Below are 19,809 nucleotides of genomic sequence, written 5' to 3' on the forward strand. Positions count from 1 at the left end.
GAATTACAAAATTAAAATTATGTGGCCCTTGATAACTAACCCTAGCTATGTACATGATCTGTGGAATTATGTTGACTTATTTTGCATTTCATAGGAACAGTTCAAAGAAATATAATAGAAAAAAATGGATAGATTTATCACAAAGGACCCTGTAGCACAGAATATTTTGAGAAAAAAATCCATTTATTTTGGTCTATTAAGAAAACTAGCATGGAAACGATTTGCTTAGAACTCATTAAGTATAAAACATTTTGAAAAAGTGTTAATTTCCTAAAAGGACCATCCATGCAGTAAGCAAATTATTTCTGTGACTTATTAGTATGGAGCTATGTAAGCTAATGTAGCTATGCCGCAAAGAAACTTCTAAAGGGTTGATTAAACTAAGCTTCAAGCTGTAGTTTGATAGAATTATTAAATTAATAATTTTTCAACAGTTAATTTCATTCATTTTTATAATCTGCCTTCAGCAAAGAAGTTTACTATACTTTTCATTTAGAAATCAAGTGTGTTTTATTTCCAGAGATAACAAGAAAAATGGCCCCAAACTCTTGCATTACACCTACCAATAACATTTGCTTTGCACTTGCACTGGCCTGAATTTTGGTGACAGGTAATATCTCCATTGACTGTCCCAGAGGTATTACAGTTACAGGGACTGCAGCCATCAGGGTTTGACTGTTGTAGATTGTAGAATCCTTCCTGGCACTGATTGCATTGTCTGCCAGACACATGTCTCTTACAATTACACTGGCCTCCAATCTAGAAAGATACAAAATATTATGGAATGATGAACATATCTATTTTTAGATGATACATTCATTAGCAACAAGAATGGGAGTATGCGGCGGGGAGGAGAAAACTTTAAATGGAACAGAAAAAAATAAGCCTGTATGACACATACTTTTTTAATTTCTTGAGAGAGGGGGGAAAAAAGAGAAATATTAAACAGAGTGTAACTCTTCAATTTTTAAATAGACTTTAAAAGTCCTGTTCTTTCAAAACAGAAGGAAAAAAGAATTGAGTAAACAATGTGGCAGTATTTACCATCTGGACAGAGAAAACTGCAAAGAATAATTACAAAATTGCATTGTATAAATGGTGACTTCTATTAAAACAAACAGTACTTTTTTGAATCACAATTACTGCAAAACACTGTATCATTTTCAAAGGTCAAGTTTTGCATTTTTTTGTTCAGACCATATGCTTAGTTATTTTAGTGAAAATGTTAGTCAAATAAGAATGAAGCAAAGTTGAAAGATTTCCCTTCTGATTACTCATCCGAGATAATTTTTCCCTTCCTTTACAGAAGGATGTGACCCAACAGCTCAGTATCTGAAGCTCTCTCCCTCTTTTCTTGGTTCAGCTGGGATCCAAGCGTTCCACTTCAGTGGTGGGATATACAGGTCCTCTCCTATTCCCTAAATGGGTAGCATTGCTATTTGGAAGGAGCTGAGGCATCCTTTGTTATGCCTGGGCCATGATTTGGGAGTATGTCTCTCACATCTTGTGCAAGATTAAAGGGCTCCTGGAAAGTTATCTCAATTTCACACCTTTGAAAGCCAGAAAAAAAACCAATCTCTATATTCATCACTTTCTGATATGGCGGGAAAACTGACCACTGGGGAATGGCAACGGCACAGGGATGGGGAAACGAGTGGAAGACATCAGTCAATACACAACAGAGATGAGAACAGGGAGTCAAAGCAACACAGAGATGCAGGAGATGTGAATTGGCAAAAGGTTTAGGATTCATAATCAAGGAACAAAAACTAACTTTTCTAACTTAAGTGTTCCGGGGAATGCAGAGATGGCAGCAAGCAATTAAACTCTGTGTTATAAGTAACTTTCTTTGGGTCAGTGTATTTTTTTCCAGTGCAAATATTTACAAGTATGAAAAAGTACAGTGATTCAAAACTAGTTATTCACCTACAACATCAACAGCTGTAGTTCAACGTACTTTGCTTTTAATTAGCTACCAGAACAAAAATTTTCTTAACAGTTGTCTTTTTCATCTTAAATCTATAAGTCAGGCAAAGCTGAAACAACAGGAGAGCCCTGTGGCATTAGAGACAAAGCTACCTGGAAGTTCCACTTAAAATAAATGTTATCATCACACCCTCCAATCTACAATGAAGCTCTAAGCTTTATTAATACAAGATAAAAAAAAGAGTATTTCAACATCTAATAGTAAATTCTCAGTGCAGAAAACACTGAATGGAAGTTAGAGAAGCATGTATTCCTACCCCTTCCTCATAAAAGAATTCTGTAGTCCAACAAAACCTCTTCAATATGCTTTCATGACAGATATTACTGATGTATCAGCCACGTTTTTCAGGAAGAAAAAGATATTAAAAAGGCAAGAAAATTGTATTTTATAAACAAAAGGCAAGACAACAGAAAGTACAAAAAGGTAAGAGTTAAGAGACCACAACAGCAGAAAACACAGCAACAAGGATTTTCAAGTTATTCCCTTTCAGACTAGATTTGATCTAGATACTTAGTTTATTATAAGAGACCCAGTCATGCTTCACAGCCATTCATCAGAGAACTCACATGTGAAAAGCAACTCTGAGTTTAATCCTAAATGAAGAAAAATACCTCGTTTAATACATAACTGTAAAAGAAACACTTTGTGTTACTGATCATAGCATACTCCGACTACACAATAGCAAGTATTATATAAAGATACCTCATTAGCACTCAACAAACATATAACTCATACCCAAAAAGACTTTAAAGTTACTCCAAAAGCTACCACATGAAGGAAAGCATTCACATGCAAAAAGTCATCTTCAAAAAGTGGAAATCAGATCAAAATAAGGAAGTTAAATAAGAAAGGATAACCACCTTTTTTTTAATTTTGAAATTTTAAAACCAGAATAAGGCAATACAAAAATCAGCTTTTAACGAGCAACATGCTTAAGGCATGAAGGAAAAAAAAATATTTTTCAAATGTCAGAAACAAAGGAGGACTACCAGAGAATCAGTGAGGGCAATAAATAATTAAGTGGTACGATTAGGAGATTCAGGTTGGGCATCAGAACTTTTCACTAACAGGGAAGTGCAGCACCAGTAACAGGTTGCCCAGAAGGGACGTGGAATCTCCGTCCCCACAGGTATCAAGACTCATCCAGACAAAATCATGACTGACTGGATCTAGCCCTGACAACAATCCTGCTTTGAGCTGGAGCAGCTGACCAACGAATGTTTCTATGATCCTGTGTAGCATTCAGGAAAGATAGAACCACGACAGAGATTGCAAAGAAAGTATTTCACAGTGTTCGCTATGAAAGAGATGTTACCATTCTATATCAGGAATGATTTTCAAAACTGGTTTCAAATTGAAATGTCAGAAGGAAAAAATTTTAGCAAAATCTCATCTGTTGAAAAGCGACTACACATGAGTCAAGAGTTCTAGATGAACTGAAATATAAAATTACTGAGTTATTAATTGCTTAAATCAACCTCAGTAAAAGAGGAATCAAATTATAAAAGTTACATCAATCTCCTTAAAAGGCTGTAAGGAAGCTTCTGAGATCTACAGACTAGTAGCCTTTTTCTGTACAGAGCGAATTAACAGACATGAAAACATGAGTTTGATATATTGGAAAAGATTGGTACTTTTTTTGCAAAGAAAAATCATGCTTCATGATCCTACTGCATTTCTTTAAGTCAGCAACATCAGGAAATATCGCATATACTGAACCAAATGGATGATCAAAAAGTCAAATTAATTTCTACATGAAGAAGTACAAACTTAACGCCTGGGGAAAACCAATGCTGACTATAGGTAGACAGTGATGAGTCCAAAATTAGCTATTATCACTCAAGAAAGGAGCTGTTAAAGCTGCTCCATTCCTCCTAAAATCATTTGAAAGCTCTGAGGCAGTTAAAAGGGCAATAGGAATACTGGAATTATTAGGAAAAGAACTGAAAATTATACAGAAAATGTCATTCTGTCATAAAAATCCATTATGTATCAACATTTTGCATGATTTGTATATCTGGTTACCCTCTCTAACGTAAAAGAGGTCGCAGAGTGAGTAGAGAAAGCAAAGATACAAATGAAAAGAGACTAAATAAAGATTTTTCAGTTTGGAAAAAGATTACTAAGATGAAGGGAATACATGTCTATAAAATCATGAATGGCTTACAGAATGAATATTCATTATTTCTCACAGTATAAGAAGGAGAGAACACCCGGGAAATTATCAGAAAGCAAACTTAAAAGAATGAAAACGTACGTTTTGTATACACTTCAAGTGTATAGAAAAATACATTTTTTTTTAAATGCATTAAAAAATGAGTTAGATTAATTCCATATGTGGACACCAAACATGACACAACTCAGATGAAACCCCTGAGCTCAGCTCAGGTAGTCCCAAAACTATAAATAACTGGAATCTAGAAAAGCATACCACAGAAGGATCATGCTGCTTAACACCAGCTTCTGGTAACTATCAGAGAGGATACTGTGCTAGATGAAAGTCTCATTTCATCCAGTATGGCTGTTCTTATCATAAATACACGGAAATCCAAGTCTAATTGTGAGCAGATGGCAGCCATTTCCTGATGCAACAAGTGAAATGAGTAGATTACTGAATGCTAAGAGAGAAACAAAGAGCACCAGTATCTTCAGAATAATTTTAAGTGTCAAGCTATTGCAAGAAGCAGTAATTTCCATCCCATTCAGTTGCAGGAAATGTATGTCCCCAAACTTTCTCTTAATAGGGTAAAAAATTATACCGGAAGAATAAATATAACTCTTCAGAACGAGGGAGAAATGCCTGGCTGACTGAAGAATACAATTCAAATTTTGTCCAGGAACCAGCCAATGCAGCCATTTGGAGATCTCCCTATATAAATTTCCTCCAACCTTGCTGTCACATAGAAAAGAGTTTTCCATCTGTAATCAATACAAGTGGCAACTGGTTTCCTGGTTCTAGAAAGAGTGAAACTCTTTCATGGCAGCTAGAGGAAGGTATAGGAAACTAAAGTTTTTGTTAGAGAGGGAGGCTTATCAGATTGCTTCTTAATAGATCTGAAAATAGGTTTTTAAGTACCAGATTAGAGGATCTCTAAATAATCCACTGACATTCTTCCATAACACTGATTTCAAAGTCTTGTGAAAAAAAAATCAAGCAGAAAAAAGACATTCTATAGACAAGACAAAAAAGAGCCTCTGTATTCACAAATGACTATTTTGTTTTTCTCTGAGCTATAAGCGACTAGAAACCTTTCCATTCTGCTTCTTCAGCCATTTTTTGTCAATATAGGGTATCAAGATGAAAGATATCTATTGAAGTTTAGCCTCTGAAATACAGAATAACAAATTCAATTATATAACTTCGCTTTAACCCTACCTTCTATAGTAAGCATGGCATTATAAAAGACGTGAATATCAGCTAAGGGAAATATGCCACTGTAACGCACCCCATATTGCACAGTTTTTATTCTTCATATACTGCATCCACTTCAAGTAGCTGTGCAGAATTTTAGAGAAAAAATTGAGAAATATGGTCCAGATAAAAATAGTAGATAGAGGGGGAAAAAAGTAGTTAAAAGTACTTGTAGAACTGGGAAGGTTTGTAGGTTTCTGTAATTGCCTGCCCTGGATGCTAAGCTCTTCAATATTTTCAGTAGCAGATTCTGAAGAAAGAAGAGAAAATATGCTTACAAGCCTCACAGATCAGCCCAGCTCAGGATGCACAGCCAGCACCACCATGACGCTGAGGGCACCAACCAGCCTTAATGGCCCCGAGCAGCCTCACCTGCGGCCTCCACTCCCACTCTCTGCCCACAGCCCGGGAGCTCCAGATAAGCTCCAGTCTGGGCATCCGCACCTGGGCTGGGCTATGCTGCAGTTGTGCCCGTCTCCTGCCTCCTGCAGGGATCCCTCAGGCTTAGGCCGTAGCCACGTTGTCAGCCCCATCTCCTGCTGGCCCCAGGCTGGACTCCCTGGGTGGACCCGATTTATCACTTTGCCTTGTCTGGGGTTGTCAGTGGACCCTGTTATGAGCACTTGGCCGTGTTTCGATGCCGCGGGACTGAGCCCTGGTGGGGGTGGGCACTGCTGTGCTGGGATCGCCCTCAGCGGCTTGATTTTCAACATCACTTTTACTCTTGGCGCAAATATTCTAAAACCAGTAAAGGTGAAGTAAACGCAGAAGTTCAAAACACAACACGTAGCAAGGAGACATCAAACGTGAAATAAAGAAAAATTGTGAAGAAACAATCATGCGAAAAATAACCTGGAAGTGATATTGGGCCTCCACAAATTAAATATGAGCAATACAATACCACTCCGGAAAAGGTAAGTGTCATTCTGTGATGTACTAAAAAGGAATCTCACATTTAAGACATGAGAAGGAAAAGTAAGGCTTCAGCTCAAATTGTTGAAGGGTACAACACACAAATTAGAAAAAGTACAGTAAAAAGCAATAAAAAATAGCTTTAAAAGAACTGGAATTTTAGCTAAAAGAGAAAAGCAAAATTAAGGTACATATTCACTCTCAAGTTCATATGGAAATTGGTTACTGCACGAATTTAGGAAAGAAACTAATAATTGGGCTTAATTTGGGGAAAATTTGGCTTAAAAAACGGGAAATAAAGAAAAAGAATATCTTTAATTTCTCTGTACAGACAGAGAAGCACTAAAATAATCCAGAAGCACTGTGAAATGCTTGGCAATGGATACTGTTACAAAGAAGGTGTACAAGCTGACAAATGTTTATAATGCTGCAGAAATAGGTGTACCACAGGTTATAATATGGAAATCTACATCAAAATGGGTAGAACAAACCATTTCTATAATTACATAAAAATCTAAGTGAATTATGCAGCAAAGTGGTTGTTGTTCTTATTACTATTATTATTTCTGTAAATCTAGCTTACTCTGGAAACAATGGTATCATTGAGAATACTGGTAGCAATTAATATTTAACGGTTTTGTTAACCAGGATTTCACCAGTTGTGCACTGGAGATATTACTGAACCTTCCCCTCCTCCCCCCGATCCAAATGCTATGTGTCATTTAAAGAAATAGACTTTAATTACGCTGGTTATAAAAGAGCAGAGAGCAATCTGTTCTCCTGTGGCTTATGCCTGAGAGGCCTGGTTCTGACCCAAACAGTAAGCAGACAGAAACAGCCTGTCTATTAACATGACCATCTTGGTACTAAATCACTTATGGAAAATATCTGTCTAGATTGTTCACTACGAAAATGAGTCTAGCCGAGCATTACTATCAAGTGGTGGTGTATCTTGGGACCTCATAATTACAATTGTTATTTGATACAGAAAATCACTGATGCTGAGTTGGCATATATCCCTTGTGTCATTTATAATTTACGTATGAAATACACATTAGTCCCATATCCTTGCTTGCATACTTTTTATAACTGTTTACATTCAATTTTCTCCTGCACAAAGCACAGCTACAGCATCATCGTCCTTAATCAGGAAGCAGACTACTTGAGATTTCGGAATTTTAGATATACCAAGCAGTTCACACTGCTTTAGACTGTAGTGATACCCCTCTCTAATTGGGGGACACTGCAATCTAACTCATCACATCTAGAATCACAAATTCAAAGAGGAGCCTGTTCAGGAACCCTGCCAATGTCCAGTTACGAAACTGATATAAGGTCTTAAGAAGAGATTTAAGTACCCAGGACAAAGGGTGACATATTCCAAAGAATTGTCTTAATTATTGTTTAGGGTACAGCAAATTATTTAGTCATAGCGCTCATCTAGTAGATATTAAACACGTACATATCATGGTCTCAGAAATATCTTCTGACTACTTAAAATCTTGTTGACCATATGTATTCATAAAGCATAAAATGGAATTTGCTGAAAAACATAGCTGGCCTAAGCCTTTCTGAAATTTAAAACCATCTTTTTCTCCTTAGATATCCCTATAATTTCAAATAGCTATTCTTTGGTGTCTGCAATAGAAGAAACATGCTGCCAGAAACGTAATCAGAAAGTCTCTCCAATTACAGAGAATAAATATGAGACGTGGCTTGATGTTACTAAATAAAAAACTAAAGTTGACAATTTGTAAGATTCTTTTACCAAAGTTAAATTCTGGTTTTGAAGCCCAAAGCATATGACAAAAAAACCTTTTGTGATTGGCTGAGTCATTACTAATTTCAATTATTTACTCTCTTCCAGGACAGAAGCACCTTCCCTTGACCAGCTGGCAATGCCCCAAAACTTACATTTTAAGACCCATGGGTATATTTAGTTCCTGCATGAAATTCTTTCTGTTCATCCTGCCATTGTTGGCTTTGCAATTGATTGGTACCGATCTCGATGTTCTGCCTTTTTGATATAACTGCTAATCATATACTTCTCACTACTTGATGCAAATCTGGCAAGGACCCCAGCATCCAGTTGACTGCAATCTCAGGAATTGGGAGGGGGAAGCAAGGGGGTTGAGGACTTTTATTTTCTTTTCCTTTTCTCCAGTTTAGGAAATGAGAACTGTAAGGTGTGCTGGCTCACACACATAGGGGTTAATGGTCTGACCACCAAATGCCTGAGAGTATTCTCGGTATGTCAGCTTTGGGAACTGAAAATTGAATAAGCAGCAATAATGAAGTTCCTTTTCACTTCCCTGCTATCTCTTCTTGTCATCGCATTTGATGACTTTCAAAAGTCAGTAGCTTTCTACTACTTCTGCTCAAAATGTAAAATCAGGTGTTTACTTCTGCCCACGACACTCCAAAGGGTGGGAGTGGACCAAATCCCCCAAAATAACTTGACAAACTATCACAGAAAACCAGCATTTCCATGGTACAAAACCCATCAGAAATGAAGCCATGGAATTATTTAACATAAAAAAGCTCATTTTCCTTCATTTTAGCAATAAGATTAAAGGCCTTCCATGAAGGGAAAACCAGGATTCAGAATACACAGTGGTTTATAACTTGATTTTTTTATGGACTCCACTAGGCACATGAGCTTTTCATTGACAAGTTTACATCCTTTATATTCTGTATTCTATTTGATATATCTGTTGACTGAAATGCCCTTAATTAACTGCTTTACCTATGTTCTTTCCCTTGTAACACACATTCCAGTTATTTATTTATTGTCAATCACAATAAATGGGTTGAAAATTGTGTAGGTGGAAAAATGAGAACAGGGGAATGCTCATTCTAATTTTAGATCAAAGAATTTATCAACTCAGAAGTAAAATTATCAGAAATAAAGATTCTACTTTGGTTTAAAATACATATACGTACACAGCTATTAGCTAGTTTTTCCATTATGTATAAAAAAATGAAATCAAACATTCAAAATTCCCAGGGAAAAAAATGAAGAAATTCAGAAAAGCAATATTTAGGGAGCGTACAGAAAGGTGAAATCTGTTCAAAACCTTACTTGGTAGCACTGGAATCTGTTTTCATTTTGCTCCCCAGAGAAAACAGTAGTAACTAACATTTTGTTCATCTTCATGCCTTAGAAAGAGTTTTCTTGCAACACAAGACAATACAGCTGCCACCTTGACAGAAGGCAATTAAGTCTTTGCAACTCTGAACAATATCCTCTGCAGTAAAGTACAGCTTCTTTGCATGTTAAGAGTAAATTTTTTAAAAATCAGTGAAAGCTGAGTGAAGAAAGATGCCTAAATTCAGTGAGACCAGAACAGTACTTCCAAAGGTAGGTAAAAGCAATAGCAGCACTTTCAGCTTTCCCTAGAAACAAAAGCCCTGGCAAGAGTGCTTTTTTTCACACCTTATATATGGCATATTATAATAGAATCATGAAAGCACTACAAACTGCTGTGCCTGATAGAATACGTAAGCATTTGTAGATCAGTCTGGGTAAAAAGCAGCACAGGAATATGAGTCAAGGATTGTGGTATAAGGGCCAGAAGAAATTAATCTCCAGCTCTCCATACAGAGCAAGAATGATCACATCAGCAGTATTCTGGCAGAATTTTCTCATGTGTGAATGGTTCGGGAGAAGGGAAGAAGGCAGCCAATTCTTCTTTCACTCTTATAAAACTCAGGCACCTCAAATGATTCATCTGGGCTTTCTGATTGTTTGAAATATTTTGTGACAAACTTTCACAAAGAAGATGTGACCAACACGTATCTTTTCGACACTGATTACATGTCAATAACCAGCACTGAAGTGGACAAATTTTATCAGACTGTAGCAATTCCCTCTCTTGTACCCACCAGCCTGAAGGGAAGACCTCTCTCTGCAAAAAAGGTTTAATGAACTGCTCATGGATGCACTGCTACACCACTCTTCTAAAATCCCACTCATTACTATAAGACAAAGTTACAATTTTGAAGTTTTTAATACGTTAGTTTGCACTTTAAAATACAAATAAAGTTACACATTGACCTGTAAGTGGGCATGATCTACAGATGTATGAGAACTGAGAACCTGTGCAAGGGAGAAGCACTACACACCTTCATGCATTTCTCACCAAGGGTAGAGTGATACAGGTGAACAGAACAGGCATAAAGTTTTCATGATCAGTCCAAAGAACTGAGATGGAGGTAACTGCGTTACAGTAAGCTCTTTCACCCATCCTGTAAACTATCTATCTACATTAATAACACTTCATTTGATGAGTAAATATGCTGTGTGATTCAATAGATTAATTTGTGATTCAGTGGATTAATTTTGGAACTCTGTACCTCTTGGAACTTAGTGACACAACTGGCACTTTGCGAAAAGAAAAAAATCTTGATGGACTGCAGAAAATGGTAAGTTATGCAGTAAAAGTGTATTCTGCCCCATTTTTTGCATATTTCCTTGAAAATTATCATTGCGACATGACAATTAATTTTCATGAGTAGAGTCCTTATTCCTTACGATTCCATCTTCCACAGGTCAAATTTGGAAACGCTTCCTTCAATGATGCCTTCCTATTTCATGTAATTCATTTCAGCCTTTAGTCTCCAGCCGTATTAATCTACTCTTTAATGCCTCTTAATCATTTCTCCCTGCTCTGCTTCTACTGCAGCAGTCAATTGATGCTTTATTGAGCAATAGTCTCCCCCATTTTTCCCATTTTATCTCCCCGTTCATACTTTCATAGTCAAGCTTCATCAATGTTCCTGTGTATTTCACTACAAAGCAGTGATTTCTGTAAACTACTCTTCCTCTGATTATTAATCACAGCTAAAGTTGTTTTAGGTTAACATTTCACCACAAACCATGGACATGCAAATCAGCATTTGCTTTCATTTTTCCTATACCTTAAAAAATAATCCTAACATGATATCTGTGGTTTTCAAGTTTTTTTCATTTCTGCGATGCTGGCAAAAAGTATCATCTTCAGAAGACAGAAAATTATAAATTAATTTTTATTTGTACTACAGGGGATTATTTTAAAAAACACATTGTGCTAAATTTGCATATCCCTCAGCATATGCACCGATGCAAGTCCTGTGATCTGTACACTGAGTCAAACTGGGCATGTATTTGTACCATTATAGAACCAAGGATGAAAATACAACAGGATCCACAAAAGCTTGCTGTTAAATAAAATGCAGTAACAAGAGACGTCATATGAAAAATGCTAGAAATTGTTTTATGAAAAAAGTTTGGAAAAAAGAAGAGACGGGAAATGTGGCAACAAGCTGAAGAAGTTCTATCTCAATTCCCTGTAGAACAAGTTCTACCTTTAAAATGTTTTTAAAATACGTTTCAGACAAAGAAGCTATTTCTTCCCTATTCCTAACAAATTTGGACTTTGGCAATGGACAGGACATATGTGAATAGAACATGAAACACAATGTATCTTTAATATATGTTCAAGACTTCAGTCACTTTTCCTGCTTTTTTCTGACATGCATGTTTTGAAAGTTAGATGGATTTATTATCGGACTATACGTCTTGCGTGTCCATGAGGTCCATAGGCTTAAAAAGCATAGCTAATGGTGTTCTCTTTATGGGCATCGCTTTGTGGGTTTCTTTTTTTTTTAAATGGACTTTATGAATTAAAACGGAGATGAATCCTTGACTTATTACAGGGAGAACTATCTTAATTTTAGTTCAATTTCAGGCCCAGCTTATTGCCTGTATTTTCAAAATCTGTTAGTAATTTTAAGACAGTATCAAGACCTTCAAAAACACTCAAAACCTGGATGTTTTAACATTACTGAGTGCACAGGTACCTGTTAGTATCCTAAAACTACTATTCACTTCTGAAAATTCATACAGCACCTTTTATGTCTGTTGCTGATCTAGATGAAGAACTCTTCAACAGTACATCTCAAATTGCTTTCTGTGTTTTCTCAGCTTTCAGTCTCTGATGTAGCTCAATTATAATTTTGAAAAGGCTGAACTTAAGCATTTTTTATAAAGTAGTTACCATCTAAATCCACTTTATAAAATCTTACTGCTGTCTACCCAGCTGTCTAAAACGTTTTGTCATTTTTCTGTATTGAGGCTACTTACATTATCACACAGGAGGCTCTTATTTTTGGTGCCTGTTGTGTAACAGTCACAGGGTTTGCAAACATCAATGGCTGAAAGATCTGCACCTGCTTGTCTGTAATGGAAATCCTTGCACAGCTCACAGTTCCTTCCTGCATGAAAGAAAGGTTATGCATTATGGCTTCCAATTCATTAAAATTAGCTGTATAATTCAAAATTAAAGACTCTATTCCTTTGAGAGAATTCTATAATTTTCAGGACGTCCATTTTAATGCACCTTTCATCTCTACCTGCCAATTTAGTGATCCAGAGCATATGAAACAATGAACCTGTTACAAACTATGTTTTACTCCATTAAACTTCCATCTGTTATATAATACCACACTTATATAAAAGCTGTGCCATGCAAATGCCTATACATTTTTTGGAAAAATTATCATTGAACCTGAAACTTTTCTTTTTTCCCTTTACTAGACAAAGCCAAGAAAACTGAAATAGAAGAGAACTGTTAAAAAAAAATATTCCAATATACTACTTACACAGAATAGAAACCTTTAGTCAATAAGCAAGAAACTGACATTAGAGCAAAATTTGACAAAATTTTTAATATGTTACCTGTTAAACTGGTTCAATTAGAAAGACGATATTCTGGTTTTAAATGCTCTAGCACATGTAATGGAAACAGCTTTGAAACTATACGTTCTAATTATTTATTAGAATATGTTTTGCATGGAAGATTTTATACAAGATTGGATCAAACTTTAGCAGTATTTTCCTGTAGCTTAAGTATTGACACAATTGTAATTACTGCACTATCTGGATGGTTTAAAAATACATATACATTAGAATTTACTGGAATGTCAGCCATTAAGCATTACTAATTTCAGCTGACACAAGACTTAGACAAAAAGTGACTGTAAAACAAACAGTCCATTCTCTTTTGTGTGACTTACCGGCTGTGTTGTGTTGACAGTTATCACACACTCCACCGCTGCCTCTGTAGTGTTCCTGAGGAAAAGGGTCCATTGCTAAGTCATAGTGGCAGCTTACTGCATGGCTGTAACATTGACAAGGTTTGCAATTATAGGCATGAACTTGGTCACCTGGACGAAAAGGCTTGTCATTGTACAATGGCAAACAGCGATCACACTGAAATTAAAAAAAGAAGAGAGAAAAAATACTATTTCTTTACCTTATAAGAACACTATTATACTCTCTATAGTCATGTTTTGTTCTATGTGTTTTCCTCCATTTAAATATTAAAAATATCGCTTTAGACAAGAATTGAGAAAGCATACAGGGAAATTACAAAACCATCTTTTTTCTTTTTTTTTTTTAATCTTTTTAAGTTACTTTAACAAGAGATTAAAATCAAGGAAGGTGGGCAGAAGAATAAAATTCTAAGTATTTAGATACTCAACACAGGCTAGCCTCCTGAGATTCAGATTTAGTTAAACCTCTAAAGATGCAAAATGATGCCTACTGTGTTTGAGGCACAGAAGACATATTCACCTAATGCATCCATTTGGATGCATTTTAAACAATGCCCATTATTGTAGTTTGTAGTATTGTAGTTTGTACAGTTACCATTTGACCTTGTGAGTGAAAAAAAAGGCCTCCTGTGGCCAAATATGTGATGTTGGACAGAGTATCTGAAATACCAGCAATTCTTAATGTGCATTTATCTCATAAATTTTCAAGAAAGAAATTTTTAAATAAAAAACTCAAATCTCTATAACATATTCAACTCTGTCAAGTTATATTTTAAATGTGACACGAATGCAATACTAGGATACCAGGTACATTGTTTAAATAAACACCTAAACAAACTATCATGTTTTCTTCAATTCTTTTCAAATTTATTAGATACAAAGACTAATGATATTCAAGTACTTAATTAGCTTAAATCCAAACCAGTAAAAATATTTTTTAAGTAGTTCAGGAGCACCTCAGAAGCTCATTTTTTATTTGGATGAACTCACAATATTACCTTCTAAGTAGAGCTTTATGAAGAATGTGAAGTTGGAATAATCTTCAGTTCATAATAGACTCTACAAAACTTCAACAAGAAAATGTATTGTGCCTACTGGTTCATCAAGAACTAAAATCAAATTGGATTTCTTAATGGGTAGCATTTTGGAAAATTACGTTCTCTTTATGGTGAACAATCCAACTAGTTTTTATGAAATTGGCTCAAAGAATGGTACATGTTGGCACTGGAGAGATGTTTGTTTAGAAGAATTTTTTTAATTTAACTGGCATTACTAGAAGTCCATTCCCAAAACACTGGTGCCTTGCTGGATCTAAGAAACAAAATATATTGCAATTATAATTTCCATCTTTCAGAAGGAATTTAAACGCTTCAAAATAAGTTGCTTCTGTAAAGTATTTGGGCAACTTCTTTCTTCTTAACTTCCAGAAGTGTGCTCATCTTTCTTCATGTCTAGTATTCCAAGCACTATTATAATTATTTAGGCCCAGTGTGCCTACATCACCTATACGCTGATCATTAGGAAACTATACTGAAGTCTCTAAACTGTTTCACTCACAGCTGATGCTGAGAAAGCATCAACTGTGGGTAAAACGAGAAACTGAATTAGAAAACATAAGATTAAGATAGTCCAAGAACTGCGGAGTCACAATTATGAGTCACAACTCATAACAAAAGCAACTTGGGAGAGAAAATGAAAGCACAAGAATTTATCTGCTGAAATTTAGTTTTAATAAACAAAATGAACAGTAAGAGGTAAGATAACAATAGCCACTGCACCTTTTTGCAATCTGTTACAAACAAAACAACAAAAAACCACAACCTCACCACAGAGAAAAAGGAGATTGCAGGATGAAAATTAGCAGGGCTTCCCTTGAGACCTTGAACTCTGACCTTTGTTTATCAGAAGAATCACTGCCTAATCGTGATTAGCCCAGTTTAAGTACACCGAGGGGAATGCCTTACCCATAACTGTTACACGTTACACAGCTTAAACTTATTCAAGATCTTCCCTCATTCAGATCCATCCTTCCACTCTCTAGTCACTCCTTTTGTCCCTATGTTGAGGAAAATCAGCCTTACACAGCACCAGCAACATGAGACAAGAGTGTTCGCTCAGGCATTGCGCAACTCGGGAAGCACAAGAAAGAAACCCAAGCTCCCAGCCAAACCATCCCACCGATGCAGCTTCCTCCTTGCAGCATGTCTACGGAAATGCGTCCTCCTTGAAAGGAAAACAGTACAGGAACAGCTACCAACCTGCCCGCTCTGAATTTCCATTTGTGCACGGTCAGGCACACAGCAGCTGAGGGCATTCCTCATTTAATTTCAGATTTAATCTTAGATCAGTTATTTACGCACACCTGTGCTTGCACCTATTGTTAGATGACACACAAGCACTAAGGAGTAAGATGGCATTTGATGACATAGCATGGAGCCTCTTTGAACTTGTTCTGTGACTTTTAAAACTTTGACTAAACTTTAAAATAGTTGTTGAGATTTTCAAAGGTATCGAGAGACTCAGGTTTCGATTCTTCGCTACCACATGTAAAATGGATAGGAAAATGCCCAAAAAGCCTTTGATAAACGTGAACAAAGTCTAGCGGTAGATTTACAAAGAATGTTAATTCTTGACAAAATAAGCCTTTCTCCATAACCGTAAAACCCACAAACATGCAGATGTCCTTATTCTCAGTTAAATCTAGGCCATTCAGAAAACACGTTAAATATATGGCTTTCCCTATGGACAATAACAAACGTCCTCTTGATATATAGTATCTGAACCGCTCACCTTCTGTGAAAACGGTTCCCTGAGAAAACATCACAGGGAACCAGATGGTCAAAATACCTAGCTCATCTTGGCCCACTTCATTAGTCTAAAATTATGATTAAAAACTTATTTCCAACAATGAATTCAAGATTTTTTTTACTAAAATTATTATTAAAAACTTACCTTCTCAAAATTCCTGAATCCAGCACACCTATGGAAAGATCATCAGTGGCTTCAGCCTAAGTCTTTATGTGCCAAGTTCCTTATTAGTCACTAAGAATGCTAAGGACAGTGCCTCTGAAGAAACAGTCAACAAATATTCAAAGAAATACTTCAGAAGACAAGGCTAAAAATACTTTAAGACTTGCAATAAGTCTTGATCAACTAGAACCTTCTACTCCAACACTTAAAATATCCCACTGCTTGCCTCTGGGTGGCATCCTTTTTTTTTTTAATGTTGTTATGTTATGTAGGATTTATTCCTTTTTTTCTTTTCCTAAGCTGTGTAGGAGTTCCCATCTCGCACCCGTCAGTCAAAGTTCAGTTGCAATAACCAGTGTACGTACACACCTATAAGACTTATATTATACATATGCTTCTGTAATATACATATGTCATTAACAATACACAGACTTAAAAATCTGCTGAAATGATATCAAGATTAGAATGCCACCTTCCCAGGCATTTTGAAATGCTGTCTTGTCTTTGAAAAACTCCATTATGTGTATCACCCAACCATGTTTATTTATGCTGCCTGTAAGTGTTGACTATAATAGGATAGTTAATCACACACTATTTTTTCCTTCCTACAAGATCCCAGTCTGTACCCAAATGGACAGTATGCTTTCACTCCATTTAGCTTCATTAGGCAAATAAATATGGCTTCTAGGCAATACCTATTCCAGTGTAGCTTAGCCGTGCTCCGAAGACAGTCGTCTTAATTTCCCCATAGTTTTTCCTCAGCACCCTCACTACAGCATCTGACTATCAAGACCACACGTTAGCAGAGCTTTGAACCATATCTGTCTGTTGTGAACTCCCCAAAGACCAAAGAGCTTTTAAACTCAAAAGCCAGGTTTTATTAGAAGAAAAAAAAAGCTAGAACACTAAGTGACTCCAAGTGACTAAGGAAGGCAGAACAGAAATGAAGAGTGTCTTATGGGGTTCCATTGTAACACTCCACGTACCTTAAAAGGATGCAACATAATTTTAGAAACTAAGCACAGACGTAGCAGATGGTTTACAAATACCGTATGCCAAATAGCATTCTAAGAAAAGATACTACTGCTGCTTTGCAATGGCAAAGTGACTGACAAAGAACCTGACTGGCAAAGAACATAAAATCTACCATTCTGAATGCCAGATTCCAATAACGGGACACAACTGAGATCTCAAACACTGGCACAGATGTTGTCAGGCAGCGTAAGATATATTTCTACTTAACTCCTCTCTCATTTATGCTTTTTTTGGTGAAGTTACTTGAAGCCACGCTATGTCCTACAAAATCAAAGCGTATGCTTTTCTGACAATCAGGCTGCTCAGTAAATTAATTCACACTTAAATTCTCCGGGATTAAAATTCAAAGCTTTTTTCAAATGAGGCATCCACTCCATCTAAGTCTCACTTAGACTCCAACTCAGTAGAACTTCTGTAAAATAAAAGAGAGGGAGAAGGTATGTTTTGCAGCTGATGAGTTCAGCATGTGTTCTGTTTTACCAAAGCTCTGACTTGCTCAGGATATTAAATTGTAAGAGATCTTGTGTTTATTTTTCCCCTTCTACCTTGTCTATTTGGAATAAGCCTTTGAATTCCATTCTCCTATAACATTACAGAGTACTACAGCCACAGTTGCTAGGTATTCTAGGGTTAATTTCACCCTTCTGAGGAAGCTATTGCATGGGATTTTTTTTTTTTTTTTTTAATAATAGTTTTAGTGGGGTAAAAGAAGGAAAAAAAACAGATTGGCTAATCTCTTAGGCAGTTACGTAGAATATGTGAAAAATCATAGAAATTCAATAAATATATGTGGCACTATGATTTACAACAGCTACTTCCAACAACAGTGAAGCACCAGTCCAGTTGTGTCTCAGTTTTCTTTCACATTAAATGAAATAAATATCCTGCACAGTGGATAAGCCCCTGAAAATAATTTTCAGACTGGAACAGCCTTCTTAATTTCTGAGAGGTGACAATGACAACTATAATGCTAGTTGCCATCTGCCTACCTCTTAAGTAAAACTTACAAACGTCAGATCAAAATGTATAAGGGATAATGACCACTTCACAATTCCTTCGGCATGTCATCACCTTGCAACAAGTCACGGGGAATCTGAGACTGCAACAAGTTCTTTCAGTATTTCAGCAATGCTTGTACACAAATTGTTTTAGAAGCCTGGATCTTTGAACTGTGAAATTACACCAGTTTTCCAGAGATGGATTCATGGACAAACCCATAACTTCCACAGACATATCAAAAGTTATCTAAAATTTTCAGGCAGGTAAGACTAATGAACTAGGTGTCTTTCTGCTTTCTGTTTCCTAAAGCTCCAGCCAACCATCTACCTGCTTGATTTCCTTTCTTTTTATTCTGATATAACCAGCTTCCTCCCAGGCCTATCCTCTGGATACACAAATTATGGCACAGAGCTTACCAAAAAGTGCTTTTTTTGCTAGCTTGCTTGCTTCTGCAAGCTAGAAGTCTGTTATTAAGTGAGTGACCACTTACTACAGTTAATATTTACAGCTCCTCAGGTACTATGTATCACTAATTCAACATCTAACACGATGATACAGATTGACCTTTAACTAAGATTTATATAGATTCTTCTGTAACAACATAAAAAGCCTTTTTTTCCAATTCTTGGTAAATCAACAATGCCATACCCAGTTTTCAAACAGATGTTTAAGACCATTAATTATTTGCACAGAAAACTTTGAGGACCTGAAGCCTTGACTGTATCCAGTCACTCTTTCACTTCCATTCATACCCTCTCAAGCATTTATCAGAGTTGCTTTATGTATTTTAAATTCTATTTTCTATTATTATTTCTACAATTATTACTGTATATTTTGCCATTACCGTTCTCTATTAAGTTCTGTATGACCGACTTAAAGGAGGCTGTGAGGTTGTAAGGTAAGGCTGACCTTGTTTGACTGTCTTCTTTTTTCATGGGCTGTTTCCAGTTTTTCATGTGACATCATGCAAAGTTTTTGAACATACGACTCATGTCTATAAATTACTCCTTGCATATAAATGTGACCAAAATCTGGACTCTACTCTTGGTGCCTCAGTTTCCATTTGTAGAAGTCAGAGCTATTTCCCAAAGTAGGACACAAGGCATTTACAAAACAATTTGTAAATGAAGAAGCTGAACATTTTTCCATAAAATGAGAGACAAGCTCTGTGAGGATTTATTTCCTCTTCTTAATCTGGCCCCTCAACATCTGCAAGTCCTTCTTAAGCATTCCCTTCTTCCCATCATCTCAAATTTCAAAGCAACATATTTCTTCATCAAAACAGAACTCGGGGGAAAAAAAAAAAAAGAAATTAAAAGAAATTCCATTTGGTATGTCAAATTTCATAACATGGTGATGCAAATAACTAAACTAAGATTTCCATTTGTAATGAATTATG

The 19,809-nt window shown here is 36.2% G+C and overlaps 1 protein-coding gene across 1 annotated transcript in view; it reads right to left on the reverse strand.

Annotated features, from left to right (window-relative positions):
* Positions 1-19,809, reverse strand: part of USH2A (usherin) — a 391,128-nt gene that overhangs the window by 323,232 nt on the left and 48,087 nt on the right. The window contains exons 10-12 of the mRNA XM_075147080.1: positions 13,368-13,563; positions 12,436-12,566; positions 564-759 (exon numbers count right to left, since the gene is read on the reverse strand). Of these exons, the coding sequence (XP_075003181.1) occupies positions 564-759; positions 12,436-12,566; positions 13,368-13,563 (523 nt within the window). The remainder of the gene's footprint in view (positions 1-563; positions 760-12,435; positions 12,567-13,367; positions 13,564-19,809) is intronic.

The sequence above is a fragment of the Calonectris borealis genome, chromosome 3 (assembly GCF_964195595.1).
Source record: "Calonectris borealis chromosome 3, bCalBor7.hap1.2, whole genome shotgun sequence".
Classification (NCBI taxonomy): Eukaryota; Metazoa; Chordata; class Aves; order Procellariiformes; family Procellariidae; genus Calonectris; species Calonectris borealis.